The 17,705-nt window shown below is 36.9% G+C and overlaps 1 protein-coding gene across 1 annotated transcript in view; it reads left to right on the top strand.

Moving 5' to 3' along the window:
* Atp11b (ATPase phospholipid transporting 11B (putative)) overlaps positions 1-17,705 on the top strand; it is a 97,930-nt gene that overhangs the window by 37,281 nt on the left and 42,944 nt on the right. The window contains exons 7-12 of the mRNA XM_050138320.1: positions 2,274-2,280; positions 3,058-3,105; positions 5,446-5,510; positions 7,271-7,352; positions 14,337-14,487; positions 15,418-15,615. Coding sequence (XP_049994277.1) covers positions 2,274-2,280; positions 3,058-3,105; positions 5,446-5,510; positions 7,271-7,352; positions 14,337-14,487; positions 15,418-15,615 — 551 coding nt within the window. The remainder of the gene's footprint in view (positions 1-2,273; positions 2,281-3,057; positions 3,106-5,445; positions 5,511-7,270; positions 7,353-14,336; positions 14,488-15,417; positions 15,616-17,705) is intronic.

Raw genomic sequence — 17,705 nt, 5'->3', positions numbered from 1 at the left:
AAATTTATTAATTTTATATTAAAAATCCTAATAGAAGCTTAGCTTCTATTAACAAGGCCTTGTTTTTGTAACCATAAACATAAAATAATTTTTTTTAATTTTATGACATTTTATATAGTTTGTGTGCATATGTGTTTGGGCACATGCATGCCACTGTGTGTATATGAAAGTCAAAGGACTACTTTCAGGAGTCTGTTCTCTCCTTCTAACATGTGAGTGTTGGGGAACTCAGGTTATCAAACTTGGCAGCGAGTGCCTTTATTCATGAGACATCTTGTTGGCCTTTAAAATGAAACTCTGATTTGATAATAATATTTGTGATGCCTGAAATTAAAGTGAAAAACAAAAGGCAGAATTTAATAGAATTCTAAGCAAAAGGTACCAATTAAAATTTTACATTAGATTGTGTGTGAGAGCGAGCGCTTATGTATGTGGGCATGTTGGCTGTGTGCACCTTTGTGCGTGCTTGTAGAGATCAAAGGTCAATGTGCAATGCCTTCCTCAATTATTTTCCACCTTATTTCTTGCCTCCTATTGAGACAGGATCTGTTACTGAACCTGGAGTTCATAGATTGGGCAGGACTGACTGCTGGTCAGTGAGCTCCAGAGTTCTGCCTGTCTCTCTCATCAGCATCAGGTTTACAGGTGTGCACTGCTGCACTCAGCTTTTATCTAGGTACTAAAGATGGACCTTGATTCTCATGCTTGATAGCAAACTCTACTACGCCATCTCCCCAGCCTAGTAAATACTTCTTATAGGACATATTAAGAGGAAAATGTTACCAAAAACATTTACATCGTGACCCTGGTTGTGGTTTTAATATAAGGGCTCAAATGTGTATGTGAAGTCTAGAATGCATATATACTCGCAAACATTAACAGTGTTAAATAGTGAGATTCCTAATAGTTATTGACTTTGTTTGCTTCTCTGTTGCTTTCAACACCATGACCAAAATCAACTTGAAGAGGAAAGGGTTACTTCATCTTACAGTCTATAGTCCACCATTCAGGGAAGTCAGAGCAGGAAAATGAAGGAACAGTGTTTACTGGTTTGCTCTCCATAGCTTTCCCAGTTTGCTTTTTTATACAACCAAGTACCACCTGCTCACAGTGGGCTTGGCCCTCCCACATCAATGCATAATCTAGAAAATGCTACACTGATTTTCTGTAGGCCAGATGAAGGCATTTTCTTAGTTGAGGTTCTCTTCACAGATGACTCTAACTTGTGTTTTTATGATTAAACAACAACAACAACAAAAAACCTCATCAACAAAATGTTAATTTTTTGCCATCTTATTTCATCTGAATCAGTTTATAAAATATATATGTGTGTGCCAGTATATAGCATATATTTCTGATCAGAAAATAAGAATTATACAGTTGTTTTTACTTTGGAAAAAAACAGATTTGAAGAAAGGACGAGGGACTGCAAAAAGGGTTGGTACAACATAGAACTGGCCTGAACACATACTAGAATGTCAGAAACAAGGTTAACAGCATATGGAAAAAGAAAACAAAGTCCTTTCTGGATTTGGCTTGGTAACAAAAAAAAAAAAAAAAAAAAAAAAAAACTGGTTAAGATATCAGTTCTTAAAGGTGTGCAGGGAAACACTGGCAGATTTGGATCTAAATTTAAAGTCTAGGCTGGAGTCAGGATACATAAACTTCTCTGGAACAAGGAGAATTAAAAACAACTCTCCCTGAAGTAAAAATGAGAAATCAGAAAGAAATACAAAGTCAAATTCCTCAGCAGATAAAAGATTTGTCCTGGAATGGGAAGGGCAGTAGAGGAGACATTTGGAAGGGAATGCTAAAATTTATCTACCACATGGGCATCAGGCATGCATGTATGTGGTATGTAGACATATGTGCTGGCAAAATACCCATATATATCACAAGAAAATAATAAATTAAAATTTTTTAGAAATGTCTTTACCTAAAGATTAACGTGAAGCTTTGTCCAGAGGGTTTTTTTTTTATTTTTTTTATTTTTACTTAGGTAGTTGTTCTCTTGAATCAGCTGTATACTTGGTGCTATTTCAGATGTGGAAAGTGGAGCTGAAAATCTAGACTATGGAAGTGCACTATAGGAGCAGGCCATTCACCCTAGAGTTTAGCCACAAAGGGTTATAGAGTTAAAGAAGTTCGGGATTTTACTACAGGTTTGAACTTGCTACTTTACCTCCACTGCTTATCTTATATATGGTAGTTGCTCATTGAACATTTGTTGAATGGATAAAATAAATATTTTATATGGGCCCAATGATTTGTAGGCCACAGGTAACTTTATTTGGTAAACTATAGTGAAATATATAAATATTCATTGTTGGCTAAGTCATGTAAGCATTTTTATGTAGTAATTTAGAAGTTATGATAAGTTGATTAATAAAAAGAGTGACATGTGACAGTCACATGGTCAGTTTGAGATTTCATTAATTACTTCAATCACAGATAGAATAATAAATATATAATAGTAAGTAATAAACTTATTAAATAATAATAATAAAAATCAATTTTTAAAACTTAAGGTCTAACTTTAAAAAAATTACCGTGTAGCACTAATACCGGATGATTTGTATATATAAAAGATGTACTGGAGCTGAGGCTCAGTTAGTTTGTGCTTTCCTAGCATCTGTAAGACCTAGCTTTAGTCCCCAGCACCAAAATAATAACAACAAAATTTCCATAAAAGGTTGATTAGGGCCTGGAAAGATGGCTCAGTGGTGGCTTGCAACACAATGATGAGGACTTCAATTTGTGGCCTCAAACAAGCAACAAGCCTGGTGTGGCCTCTTGTGCTTGTAACCCCAGTACTATAGGGACAGAGACAAGAGGATAGAAGGTTGCTGGTAGCCGCTTTAAAAGACTGACCACGTCAGGTCTGGAGAAGAAGCTGCCTTAGAGGAGTAAGTGCCAGAGTGCCAGAGGACATCTGCTGCACTCCTGCACACGCACACACACACAGGAATTTTACTGCATTTGGCTGACAGTGCTAAATGTATTTTATCCATTGATTTCATGTTGCCTATCTTTGTGATATGATACATTTTCCCACAGATTTATGGGACGAATGATAATAACTCAACAAATGGAAGAAATTGTAAGGTAAGAATAAATCACATTATCTAATTACTTTTGGAAACTGGTAGAGAGACCAAAAGTTAAAGAGGATTAAGTAAATAATCAGCATATCATGAGAAAGCATAAAAACAGCTAGTAGGTTTTAGCAGCAACAAGTGAAGATGGTGCACTCTATATAATGAAATAAAAGCAATTGCTTAGGTTTAAATATTTGTATTTTTTGATAGTTCTTGGTAGCAACTTTAAATGAAATACTGCTGATTTAATTCAGATGTTTAAACATTTAAGTCATAACACTTAAAGTCAAGTAAGTTGGGGTTCAGTTCATCATACAGCAAGTGTACCATGTGTGAAGTCCAGGATTCAGTTTTCCTACAAGAAAGTTTTTAAAAAGATGCATGTTTTACATACTGTTTAGCAAATGTAAATTCCGTGGTTGGCTTAGTACTGAGTACAATTATAGTATTTAGTGACCAATTCTGAACTGTTACAGTCTTTCTTCTGTTTAGCTTTTTTGGTTGGTTGGTTGTTTTGATCTGTTTTCTCAACATAATTTGGCATCTAAATAAGAAAGAGACTTTGAGTCCGTTTAAAGATTTGTTAATAGGATGAGATCACATTTTAACTTATGACCTGAAGGCTTACTTTAAAATCAATCATAGAATCAACTATTAAACTTTTATTTTAATATGACTTTGTCAACTCTTTTGTAGGGACACATTCATTGTGTGCTGACTACATTAAATAAGTAGCAAAAAGAGTTGAATATTTTAAAATTAGATCTTGAAGATATGCCATCAAAATGTCATGTGCCAGCACTGATTCTTATTTTAATAAACATTATCATAGAAGCACCTTCAATAAACTTTAATACCATACGCACAATCCCTGATCAATATCTGTGACTAAGTTTTATTTTCAGTTCTGCATTGAAATAGTGAAAATTTTGTGGGTATATCGTCTGTATTGTGTTCTCAAGTATTGTGTCTGGTAAAGGAACCCTGGCAGTACAGAACACCCACTCCTGCATGCCTGAAAGAATGAACTGTGTTTTCCTGAAACAGCGGCAGTTAACTATTGAATTTATTTTGATTTGGAATCTGTCATGGTATCCCAGTTTTGTATGCCTTTCATGTCATTATTGGAACCAACACCATGCTAGGGAGTAGAAAGAAGTAGGGAATGAGTGTTGAATGGGCACGTGGCTTAGTGTTGAAAGCATTTTCAGTGACACATGTGTTTTGTAGGCGCTGAGTAGTTAGCCGCCACACTAGTTCTGGGGTAGCAGAGATGAGGAGTCTCCAAACAGGACTCTTTAGTAAACATACTTGGAAAACATGTCCCAAGTTTCTGACCTTCCTGGTTCAGTGCATTTTTCCACCACAGTATTTGGGTTTGCTGATATTTTTATAAATGATCCAAGTTTTGTTTGATTTGAATAGTTTTTTTATGTTTCAGAAATCTTAAGGCCTCTCAACAAAATAGAGGACTATAACAAACTTTTAATCATCTTGCTATCATTAAAAAAATACAATTTCCTTTGCAGTTATTTCTTGTCATTTTATATCTTTTTTAAGGAGAGGAATCCAAGCAGCAAGAAGGCCTGTACATGAGACATGTGTAATACAAGTAGTCAGCTGGTGTTTTGTGATTTTTGCCTACAAAACACTAACATATTTTGTACATTATATTTTACAGCCTAACATAATTTTAATTATGCAGAACTCATGCATTTATATTATACAGCTCTCATGATAATTTTATGTTTGCACTGCATTTTAATTCTGTGTTTTTCTTTCTTAAACTGATGGTTAATCTTGCTAACAAAATTTAGATTTTGGGTTCTGCTAAATTTTTTTAAATCATTGATTAATTATTTTATTTTGTTTTTAAATTTTTGACATTGATGGCTTTGCAAGTTTATTATAGTTTTAGTTTTCTTTTTAAATCGCAAACCTTAATTTAAATTTTTTATTTTTGTGTGTATGGCTGTTTTGTCAGCATGTATCTGAGCACCACTTGAGTGCCTAGTGCCCATAGAGGTCGGAAGTGGATGTCGGATCCATCGGAACTGGAGTTACAGATGGTTGTGAGCTGCTATGTCAGTGCTGGGAATCAAACCAAGATCCTCGCAAAATCAGCCAGCTTTCTCAACTGCTGAGCGATCTCTTTAGTCCTGACATTGATCTTAAAATGACTGAAATGCTAAAGCATTTAATTGACATTAACCCAGGTAGCATTCCAGTAGCTAGGGTTTTGATTTTATATGAAAACTGTTGTAACTATAGGTTAAGTACCTCTGACTGAAGATGCCTTTTAATTTAATTGAATATTTAGTGCCTTATGGGTTTCTTTTTTCTTTAGACCTCTGGGACCAGAGAGTCTCTTGCTTCGTGGAGCCAGATTAAAAAATACAAAAGAAATTTTTGGTTTGTACACACTTAAGTTTTTTTAACTGTTTGTATGTTTTGTATTGGTGCTTTATATGAAGCTTTGCTGTTACTTCTGAGGTGCTGGGTACTGAACTCAGGGTCTAACACACAGTAGGCACGCAGTTTGTATAGCACTAGACAGCATCCCCAACCTCTGTAAAACATAGCTTTAAAAACATAGCATTTCATGGTCCTTTGATTACATAATATTACTTTATTCAATGTAAGACACAATAATTTTCTTTTAAAGTTTCTTTAATATTGTGTTTTGTTGTTGTTGATCTCTCCTTTTGAGTAGTGCTAGAGTCTTCCTCTTCCTGTGTTTGTGGATACTTGTGAAGCTGAGCACTAAGAAAACAATTCTAGTAGACTTCCAATAACATGGGTACAAGTCAGCGCTTTTCAGTGCCCTGGTAGTAGAGTAGTCCATACCCCTTCAGTTCTGCTAATAACCACTGACTGTTTCATTCACATATTTACCTATCCAACAAGATCTTACTGAGCTCTGAATGTTGAACCAGTCCTGTTGGGGGCAAACTTTATTTCTCTAGAGGAAGCGTAGTAGTGCCTTTGCCTGGTAGAAACCAGGCAGAAAGGCCACAGATTATATTCTCCCTTTCGTTTGAAATGCCTCTCATGGGTATATCCATAGTGATGACACAGTAGGTGATTTCCAGGGCTTAGAGAATAGAAAGTGGGATAGATATTTAATGGGTCCAGCATTTTTTTAAAGTGATTAAAGTATTCTCTAGATAGATTCAAAAGATGACTTCAAAAAATTGTGACTATGTTATCCCCACTAAACTATCCATGTTAAATGGTTAGATGGTTACATGTATTTTGCAACTATTTTTTAAAAATTATAATAATGTTCTGATATCAGAAACCAGACTAAACCTCCACAGTGTAGTTTTCTCATGGGACACTGAATCTTACATGACTTCCTAAGGGTAATACTTTTTGTTCTTGTTACTTTAAAATAGGGCTCCAAATTATGCAGTTTTAGAAGCAATTGTGTATTTGAATGCTTTTAGCTGAGTCTGCTGTTTGCCTCAGCATCTTCTTCGCTATTATTTCATTCTGTTTTTTTTTTCCCAAATTGCATGGTTTTAGTGTCTTTTTTTTTTCATTTTAGTTATTACCCCTGAATTTAAAGAATAATTTTTATTTTAAAAATTCTAAGTCAAATATTTACTAAAAAGGCACAGTTGGTCTGTCCTATTCTGTTTCTTTAATCTTCAGTGTAGGAATTTGAAGGAACATTTAAAGTTTGGTCTTGCCTAATTAGTTTCATTCAGCAGTTAGTCCCACTATTAAGACCATGTGCTCTCGTCTCAGGGTCTCACATAGCAGTTCTTTGCGCTTACTTCATTTACTCTGAAAGACATGAATATTATTCTTCAGTACTTATGGAATGACATGTAGACTCCAGATTCTGGCATTCTGGGTTTTTAGCCCAATCCATATTTTCCAGTTTAACAGGAGGGTTTTACTGTTATTAGCATCCCTAGCGTCATATGCAGTGGTCATCTGTTATTCCCACCCCTTTCTTCCGTTCGTCTCAACTCTGTTGCAACTGAGTAATGAGACTCCATGGAGGTTGAATGTCTAGATCAGCAAAATTTTAGACTTAGCAGGTCTGGAAAAACTGTAAAAGACTCAAGAAAAATTCAAGTTATACAAACTCTCAGGCAGTGCTTTTTCACTGAAGCTTTTATGCTAGCAAGTACATTTAAAATAGCAGTTTTATTTTATAGGTGTGGCTGTGTACACCGGAATGGAAACGAAGATGGCATTAAACTACAAGAGCAAGTCACAGAAACGATCTGCAGTAGAAAAGTAAGAAAACCCTTTCCACATAATTTTATGTATATCTTACTCATATATGTGTAACATATATAAAAATAGATATTTCAGGAGCTACAGAGATGACTCAGTGGTTAAGAGCACTGTTGCTCTTAGAGAGGACCCAGGTTTAGTTCCCAGCACCCACATGGTGGCTCACAACCATTTGTAACTCCAGTTCCAAGGTATCTTCGTGGGCATTAGGTATATACACAGTGCAGTTATTCACATGCAAGCAAAACACTCATGCACATAAAATTAAAAATAAGTCATTTAAAAGGTCATTTCATATTACATAAGCAAAGTGATATTCTTTTGGATAAAGATGATATCTTCTGGTTTTGTATATACTTAGCATTGACTGTAAGTGTTAAAATATGACTAAAATTAGTGCAGGGTATGAGGCATGTAGGTAGCTCTGAGTAAAATACTTACTGTACAAGCATTAGGACCTGAGTTCCGATCCTTATCACCGCCCTCTTAGAAAGCTGGCCGTGGTAGTATGTACCTGTAACCTGCTGCTATGTGGAGACAGGAAGATCCCAGAGGCTTGCCAGTCAGCCATTGTAGGAAAAATAGTGAACTCTGGGTTTAGTGTGGAATCCTGTCTCAAAATATAAGGCAAAACAAGATAACAACCTTAAGCTTCTACATAAAACACACCTGTCTTTGTAGGCATGCAAACCCGCATACAGGCACACACACCCAAGTACATAAATAATGTCAGACCATGCATGGTGAGGCCACTCCAGTAATCCTAATACTTGGAAGGCAGACAGGAAGATCATGAGTTGAGGCAAGTGACCAAAAGCATGTCAAACCTGGCAGTGAATCCAATCCTGAAAACAAATGGAGGAGGAAGGATAGAGGGTAGTTGAAGAAATAAGATGGGGAAAGTATTATTTCTTTACTGAGTTGAAATATCAGAGGACACAGTTTAAAGCTAGAAGAGAACCTAGAAAGCTAAGGGAAAATATGTAAGCCAGCATCTAAAGTAATGGGCTGGGCCTGAAAGCGTGTACATAAAAACTGCCCAAATTTTCCTGTATGGCTGATAAAACTCTGTAGGTGCAAATTGGCAAGAAACAAACAGTAGAACCCAAAGAATGCTGAGAGAGAGGATTTTACTTTGACCAATTGCGGTGATGTTAGGTGCTTAAAGTCAACTGCCCACTAGAACAAAAAGTCAACACTCTTCTGAAGAACATGAAAAGCTATGGACCCATTATTTCTAATACCCAGCAGGAACTTTTTAATAAAGGTGAGGGAGTAGAGAGCTTTTGCCAATATGAAAGCATGCACCAGGCCATGGGCTCAGTCTTCAGCATCCAAAAATAATGATGATTGAATACATATGAAACAGAATTGTAACGACTTTTAGAAGAAGTCAGGATCCAGACTCTAGACAAATGATTGTTAGGCAGGCAAAAAAGCATAACTCCTAAATAAAAAGATTAATAAATTAAATTTTACTTAAATTAAAAATGTTCTCATCTATATTAAAAATGTTCTCAAACCATCTTTAAAGTATGGAGACAAGTTACAGAGTGGGGGAAATGCTTGCAAAGCTCACATTTCAACCAAACAGTAACACAAACATTTAGGAAGCTGTGATCAAAAACATGAATCACATTTCATAAAAGGAGTTGTAGGTCTCAGGTGAGCAGACAGATGCTCAGTCATCACCATTGTTAGGAGAATATCATATCACAACTGCAGTGAGGTTAGCCCACTGTTGGAGGAACAAGGTTAAAAGAGTAGTAATAGTACGTGCTAGGAGGAGGCAGAGGAACTCGATCTCACACATTATTGTGAAGAATGTCAGATGATAACATTCCCATTTGGGAGATAATTTGGCAGTTTCATTTAACAGCTTTATTTATAACAGCAAAAATCTGGAAAACAGCCCATTGTGCATACATGGGTAATAGTTGAACAGGAAAATCTGGTGCAGCTATGTCATAGAGCACTGTTCAGCAAGAAAAAGGATTTATAGTATATGCTCAGACAGAACAGGCTGCAAAAATAGTTACATTTGGTAAAAAAGTCAAATTCAAAGATTGTATACTATGTTTCCAGTTGTGGAACATTTTCAAAATTATCAAACTGTATAGGTTGGGTGAAAGATTATTGCTACCAAGGGACAGATTCGATATGGGGTGAGTCAATATAAAGAGTGATGGAAGCTGGAGAGTTACTTAGTGGTTAAGAACGCTTGTTGATCTTGCAGAAGACTTGGGTTTGGTTCCTGGCACCCACATTATGGCTCACAACCATCTATATAGCTCCAGTTCTAGGGGATCTGACCTCTTCTAACCTCCACAAGCACCAGTCACACATGTGGTATGCATACATAATATGCATGCAAAACACTCATACAATAAAATAGAAATTCTAAATTTTGTTTATTTTTTTGAGGCAGAGTCTGTCTATGTAGCCCTATATGACCTGTTGCTGCCCTTTAATCCATGGCTGTTCGAATCAGCAACTGCATCTCCGCTGTTATCAGCAGTGGTTGGGCCTAGAGGGCCTCAGCTTGAGGGAATTCTGTTCCTGAACTCAGGCACCAACTCTTTCAAAGCTATGAAGGGAACTTATCTAAATCTCTGTTCCTCTAAAGAACTGAAAATTCAAGGTTTGAGGTGGAATTCTGTTCCTCAGAGAAGCTGAATAGCAAGTAGCTCACCTCTCTCCTTCTTGTGTCTCTCCAAAAGCCTCTCATGCTTCTCCTCACCCCTCCTTAAAAACCCTTCTCTGCCTGGCTCCTCCCTACCACTTCCTGTCAGCTAGTTGCTGATGCAGCCTCCTGTCCACAGGTAAATTTTTTTTTTTTAAATCAAGCTCATCTTTGCATCATTAAACAAATGTTCCAGAGCATAAACAAAAGTAACACACCTTAAAATGTAATGTTCTACAACAACCTGGAACTCACTCTGCAGACTAGGCTGATCTTGAACTCACAAAAATTCACCTGCCTCTGCCTTCAAGTGCTGGAGTTAAAGGCATGTGCTACCATGCTGGTCCTTAGATAAATGCATTTTTAAAAGTGACGATGGAACAATTCTTCATATTGGCAGTTAATCTGTAAGTGGGATTACTTTTACACTAGTAAGATGAGGTTTTGTAAATATGAATCTTAATCAAATCTAATTCCCTGTAATGTCTCTGGTTCTGATATGCTACAGCTGAATAAGATGCCACCATTGAATTGGGGGCGTAGCTCAGTGGTAGAGTATGTTGCATAACATAAGACTGGGTTTGATCCCTATCTTCACTCCTTTTTTATCTTTTTAAAAAAAATTTTTTATTCATTTTACATACCAAATACAGTTCCTTCTCCTTCCCCTCCTCCCTTCCCCTCCTACCTCCTCTTAACCCAGACCCTATCCACTTCTCAGAAAGGGTAAGGCCTCCCAGTGGAAGTCAACAAAGCCTGGCACATTCAGTTGAGGCAGGACCAAGCTCCTTCCTCCTGCATCAAGGCTGAGCAAGGCACCATAAAAGGAAGTGCTTTTAAAAAGCCAGCTCATGCACCAGGGATGGATCTGGTCCCACTGCCAGGGGTCCCGCAAACATAGCAGGCTACACAACTGTTGTCCACATGCAGAGAACCTAGTTTGGTCCTATGCAGGCTCCCCAGCTATCGGTCTAGAATCCCTGAGCTCCTACAAGCTCGGGTCAGCTGTCTCTGTGGGTTTCCCTGTCATGATCTTGACTACCACCCTCCCACTAATAAAATCGCCCCTCCCTCTCTTTGACTGGACTCCAGAGCACAGCCTGGTGCTTGACTGTGGATCTCTGTAGCTACTTCCATGAGTTACTGGATGAAGGTTCTGTGGTGACAGTTAGGGTAGTCACCTATCTGATTACAGGGGAAGGTCAGATGAGGTACCCTCTCCACTATTGCTAGGACTCTTAGATGGGGTCATTCTTGTGAATTCTTTGGAATTTTCCTAATGCCAAGTTTCTCCCTAAGTCCATAATGGCTCCCTCTATCAAGGTATCTCTTTCATTACTCCCTTTCCGTCCCTCCCCCAACACCATCATCCTGTTCCTTCATAGTTGCATCTCTCTTGCCCCAGTTTTTCCAGGAGATCTCATCTATTTTCCTTTCCCGGAGCAATCCATGTGTCCCTCTTAGAGTACTCCTTATTACCTAGCTTCTCTGCAAAGTCATGGAGGTGGAAAAAATACGGACTCAGAGTTGATGAAACTCTTTGTACTGATTTTACAGCTTTCTGTGAGTCTACAGTTTCAAACATTAAATCAAGAAGTTCTTTAAAAATTTATTCATGTAATAAAAGAACCACCAAAATATTAAATGGGTAATTGGAGTGGAAGAAAGTGTAAGTGGACTGAGAATGGTAGCATGTTGACCGTTGTTGAAGCTATGTGGTGCACATGAAGATTCATTATTGAGAACGCATCTTCTTTAATTATACGTATATATATTTACCTATTGAGTTCATTTGGTGTCACCCATATGTACATGTGTGTGGGGCTGACCATTTGGGATTGGATAACCTATATGGGAGCCCATCTCTATAAGAAACTGATTTTCCCCTCCCAACAACCGTTGACCAGCTCTAACTCTTCACCTAGGAGAAGAACAATGTGGAACTTTCCTCATCCATGTTGGAATGTCAGCTGATGTTCTTATGTAGTCTTGTTCAGGCAGCATATTGTTGAGAGTTCACATTTTTCCTGTCGTGTGTTGGGGCGACTATCTAGCAGCAGACATCCTGGTCCCACGGCTCTTAGAACTTTCTTACCCTTGTTCAATGTTCCCTGAGCCTTACGTGTAGAGATCAGTTTGCAGATGTATCAGATGCTATAATTGTAGTATTCTGAAGTTTTTGGTGATAAAATGTCTCTTCATAACAAATTTGTTTTTAAATTTAAGACTTTAAATTTAAAGTCGAATCTGTATGCTCCAGCAGTACTACTCAGCCTTGTAGCAATGCACAGGTGAGCATCACCTGTATACAAGACTAGACCAAAACCTGAAAGAGTCCATTTGATATATGAAATATGACATAGAAAGCTTGTTATAGTAATAGACACAGAGGAGGGAGTATTAATGAGTTAATATCATCATAATGGGAATTTGTCAGGGTTTTATTATTAATTAAAATTCACAATGGTATTAGTATTATAGTTGTTTCTATTCCAAAGTCTCACTTGTGAACCATAAGATTCTTTGAAACTATTAACAGATTTCTGCTTGAGAAAACTGAGTCTAGAAATATATATAAAGTGTGCATCTGTTATGTGTTAGGTTTTTTGAGATACCATTCTTCCTCCTTTAGACTTTCTAGTTCAACTGGAAATTAAAACTAATATACAGTGAAAATTAAATAATACTAAGACTTTCTTTCTGGACACTCTTGTCTTCACCCTTGTGTTTAAAGTCTAGCTTTAGTAAAGTCTTTAATAAATATCTTTAATAAAATCACCAGATCTACTTTTATACTGGCTAGTCCTGAATTATTTTTAGTGTCAGAGCCAAGAATCCCAGTTTGACCTGAGATAATGTCCTAAAAGACATTTTAATGTCTTTTTTATACAACTTGCTAAGAAAACTTACTGTTTAGGGCTGACTACTTCAGATTGGATAGCATATAATGGGACACATCTCCAGAGAAGACTGATTCTTCCTCTTTTCACAGGCAATAATTAATTGTTTATAGCTCTTTATCTAGGAGAGGGACCTTGTGAGGTTTCCCCATCCATATTGACATATCAACTGGTATTGTCATTGTTCAGATCTTGCTTAGGCAACCATATTGTTAAGATTTCATGGATGTAGGTCCCTGTCATATAGAAGACACCATCTTTGGTGTGACAAAACTTTTCCTGGGAAAATATAGCACACATGTCTACTCATCCCAGATAGGGAACCCACAACAGACCAAAGTACAAAAACCAGCAAAATCCAACTTGGTGAGCCAATGAGTTTTATTGGGGTTACTTATAGGAGCAGAAAAGACTCAACGCTGCATCACCAAAGCCTTTCCCAGCATAGGTGACAGCTTCCACCTGGAAACCTGAAGCACACTGCATAGCATGCCGAGAGCTCATCGGGTTGAAAAGTGCTCTTTCCAAGTGACTCATTTGGTCTGAACTTGTAGGCAGCTAGTCTTATCTGAGAGTCTTCTTTGTAGCTCAGCTCTACTCTTCTGAGAAGGACTCTCAGCATTTAATGCTTACTTTGGCAGGGAGAGGCCTAGTGAGTCTGGGCAGATTCAGGGACTTTCTCAAGTCTTCTGAGTTGTTTACTTTCCTGCCTAAGGAGCTTCCTTGCAGTATGGACTATTTCAGTCTCAAAGTAAACTGTCAACTAACACCATCTCACAGCCGGTGCCCTGATCCTCTGGCTCTTAAATTATTTTCTACCTTCTGCAATGTTTCTTGAGCTTTAGATGTAGGAGTTGTATTGTAGGTGTACCACTTGGAGCTGGCTATCTCATGGTCAGTTGTTCTTAGCATTTGATCAGTTGTAGACTTCTGCTGCCAGAGGAAGCTTCTTTAATGAGAGCTGAGAACTACACTTATCTTTGCATGTAAGGATAGGTATTTAGAATGAAGCTGGAAATTACACTGGCTTACGAAAATGATAGTAGTAGGTTCTTCTCTAGGGCTCATGACCTCACTAGCTACAGACGGCAATGTTTACAGTACCAGATATGAATTCCCTCTTGCTGAGCAGGTCTGAGGTCCAATTAGATACTTGCTGGTAACCCCCAAGATAGAAGTATCGCCATGGTACTTCTGGATAGGTCTTGCTGTGCTGTTATGACTTATAGGCTTTACAACTGGGTTTTTCTGGTAATTATGTTTTATTTAATGGTCATTACAAAAAAATAAAGGCTGTCCTTTAAAACAGCTATAATAAAATCTTATATATTCAATACAAATATTAATTTGTAAGCATATGAACATAAGATATATTGATATGTTTTTATTCTTTTTCTTTAGATCAATGAACACATTTTTAATAATTTATCTAATAATCCTTATTTCTGAGGCCATCATCAGTACTATCTTGAAATATACCTGGCAAGCAGAAGAAAAATGGGATGAACCTTGGTATAACCAAAAAACAGAACATCAAAGAAACAGTAGTAAGGTATTATGTGTTATTCATAATTCAACTTTGAGGAAACTCTTTGGGGACTACTGATGCTTAGATGGGAAAGACCACAGTGATCTCATCACAGCATTGGTATTGACAGGATGCTTTTGCAGAAGAGCAATCAGCATGTTAGCAGTGGTGTACTTTCCCTAGTTTAAGGCCTAAACTTTTTGTGTGTTCTAGTAGTATGGCTTGAATAATTAGATCACAAAAATTTATATGTGCATTCCACTTCGGTATTACAAATTCAGGGCTTTAGAAATCATTTACTGTACCATATAAATGAATTAAAGAATATATTTGTTTTCATTCATGTTTGAATAATTGAAGAAGTCATAACAGTCTTGATGTACCAAGAGAATTAAACCTGCAATTTTGGTAAATAATCATTCTTTAAATTTCCATTTAAATTAATATGGACATATTAGAAAACATCTTGATCCAGGAGACAACAAAGCAGATCAGTATAGGTTCTTGTTACCAGTACCATGTATATTCAACAGAGGACATATTGAAAGGCAGCTCTGCTGTGCTAGTGTCTGTGTAGTATGTGTTCTTCAGTTTCTATTTTTTAACAATTCTCCTGAGGAATTATGTCCCCATGTGTCTAGGTTACACTCACATTTTAGTCACCCATGATCTTTGAAGAGTCATGGTAGGATGGCTAGCGCACTGCACAGAGTAAATGATATTTGGTGTTTACATCATGCCAGGTAACTTCCAAAATGAAACAAATTGTGCTGTGGAAATTTAACCTTTACCTTAACCAGTAATATAAGTAAACAGAGGAAATGCAATATTAAAACAACTTACAAGGAATTTCTTATTAGTTTACCTCAGAATAATAGTTGATAGTTTACTTAGATAAGAACCTTCTGATAATTCTCATGTATGTTATCTAATAATCATTTCTCTTTTTTCTAGATTCTAAGATTTATTTCTGATTTCCTTGCTTTTTTGGTACTCTACAATTTCATCATTCCAATTTCTTTGTATGTGACTGTTGAGATGCAGAAATTTCTTGGATCGTTTTTTATTGGCTGGGATCTTGATCTATACCATGAAGAGTCAGATCAGAAAGCTCAAGTCAATACTTCTGACCTGAATGAAGAGCTTGGACAGGTGAAGATGATCCTGATATTTTGTTTCTCTCAGAAAATTATATGTAAAGATACTGATATAATAGAATATACTATAAAACTTAGGCCAAAACACCTTTTACTTTCCTCCTGCTAATTTTTATTCCCACTTTATGTCCTAACGTCTTTCTTCCACTATTTACCAGTATGTGTCTATATGATATTTTATCATGATTTAAAATTTTTAGGCATCAATTATAGAATATAAAGCTATAGCTGGGACTAGAGAGATGATTTAGCTGTCAAGAGCACACAGTTTTAGGGAAGTTCAGCTCCTAGCACTCATATTGGGTGTAAGTTCAGATTCACAACTATACTGCTAACTCCAGCTCCAGGAGATGCAATGCCCTTGACCTCTACAAGCACCTGCAGTCGTGTGCAATATCCCCACACACACACTCTCATGCATATGCATCATTAAAAAAATTAAGTTGCCAGGCAGTTGTGGTGCACATCTTTAATCCCAGCACTCGGGAGGCAGAGGCAGGTCGATCTCTGTGAGTTTGAGGCCAGCCTGGTCTACAGAGCGAGTGCCAGGACAGTTGCACAGGGGAACCCTATCTCAAAAATAAATAAATAAATAAATAAATAAATAAATAAATGAATGAATGAATGAATGAATGAATGAATCTTTTAAGAGGGGAGGGACAACAGGGGGAAACTATTACTTTACCGTTTTGTACACATATCCAAAACCTTGCCCACTTTGCCTACTCTAGTGTTATTACAATTTGACATCCAATAAATATTTACATTATGACTCATAATATTGTTTCCAAACACCTTTCTTCCTAGTTTTTCCTTGTAGTACTATAATTATGTTTTCTTTATGTATTTTATTTCCTCTGGAGTTAATTGCTGTTTCTTTCCCTGCTTAGTTTTGTGTACTTCAAACAAGTCTTCATAAATATATTTTTTCCCTTCTCTGTAATCAAAGGTGTCACTTAATCTAGGATCTACCTGCCCTGTCCGCATGTATAATTTGGGTTTGCCTTTTTTGTTTTCTTTTTGAGATGGGGCCCCACTTGATGCCCAATCTATGTTTAAACTTCTGAGCTCATCTGACACTACCTTTAATCAAGGCAGAGGCAGGAGGATCTCTGTGAGTTCGAGGGCAGCCTGTTCTCCATAATGAGTTCTAAAACAACCAGAGTTTCATAGTGAGACCCTTTCTCAAAACTAACAAACAAACCTGAGCCAAATGATTTTCCTGTCTCAGCCTTCCCTGTAGCTAAAATTATATATGTAGACTGATAGTGGCCTATGTGCAATAAATTATTTTATGTAGTAGACATTTCCTATGTCTCAAATATTGTAGTTACCTTTATTGTCCCCAACAGTATAGACATTAAAGTACAGTTTCTTATTACTCTTTATTTCTTGGTTTAAACAATTTTCTCACTTTAATTCTTTGATTTTGCACTGTGATCTTTTATCCTGGAATCTCATCAAACTTATTTATTAGTGCTAATAGATATTTGTAAAGTAAATTCCTTTGGATGATGTATATGTAAGTTTATTTGATATGCAAATGGAGATAACTTTGTCTCTTTTTCCCCAATCAGATAACTCACTTCTTTTTCCTGACTAGAAATTTTAGTACAATGTTGAATAAAACATATGAGAACAGACAGCCTTGTCTTATATCTCTGCTGATAGGAAGAAATCACTCAGTATGATATTACTATATAATCCTATTTATACATTCTGAAAATGTATGTGCATATATATTCATGAGAAATAATGGTCTGAAGTTTGCTTTGCTTTTGTTTTCTTGTGATGGCTGCCTCTTTCTACTTTTTATTTGTATTTTTATTTTTGTTTTGAATGTGTGTGTGTGTGTGTGTGTGAGAGAGAGAGAGAGAGAGAGAGATTGAGATTGAGGGTGCATTTCTCTGTGTGTACATATGGAGGCTAGAGAGGGTCCTCCCCTATCAATCTCCACTTTGTTCCTTTTGAGACAAGCCTTTCCCCATGAACCTAGAGCTTGGACTTTTCAGCTGGTTGGCAGTCAGCAAGCCCTATCGATCTTCCCTGCTTCCCTCAATGCTGGGGTTGCTGTCATGCATGGGT

The sequence above is a fragment of the Alexandromys fortis genome, unplaced genomic scaffold (genome assembly GCF_014885135.2).
Source record: "Alexandromys fortis isolate MF-2015 unplaced genomic scaffold, M_Fortis_MF-2015_v1.1 scaffold_15, whole genome shotgun sequence".
Classification (NCBI taxonomy): Eukaryota; Metazoa; Chordata; class Mammalia; order Rodentia; family Cricetidae; genus Alexandromys; species Alexandromys fortis.
The sequence above is the reverse complement of the archived record's forward strand: the minus strand, read 5'-3'. Positions and strand labels throughout refer to the sequence as shown.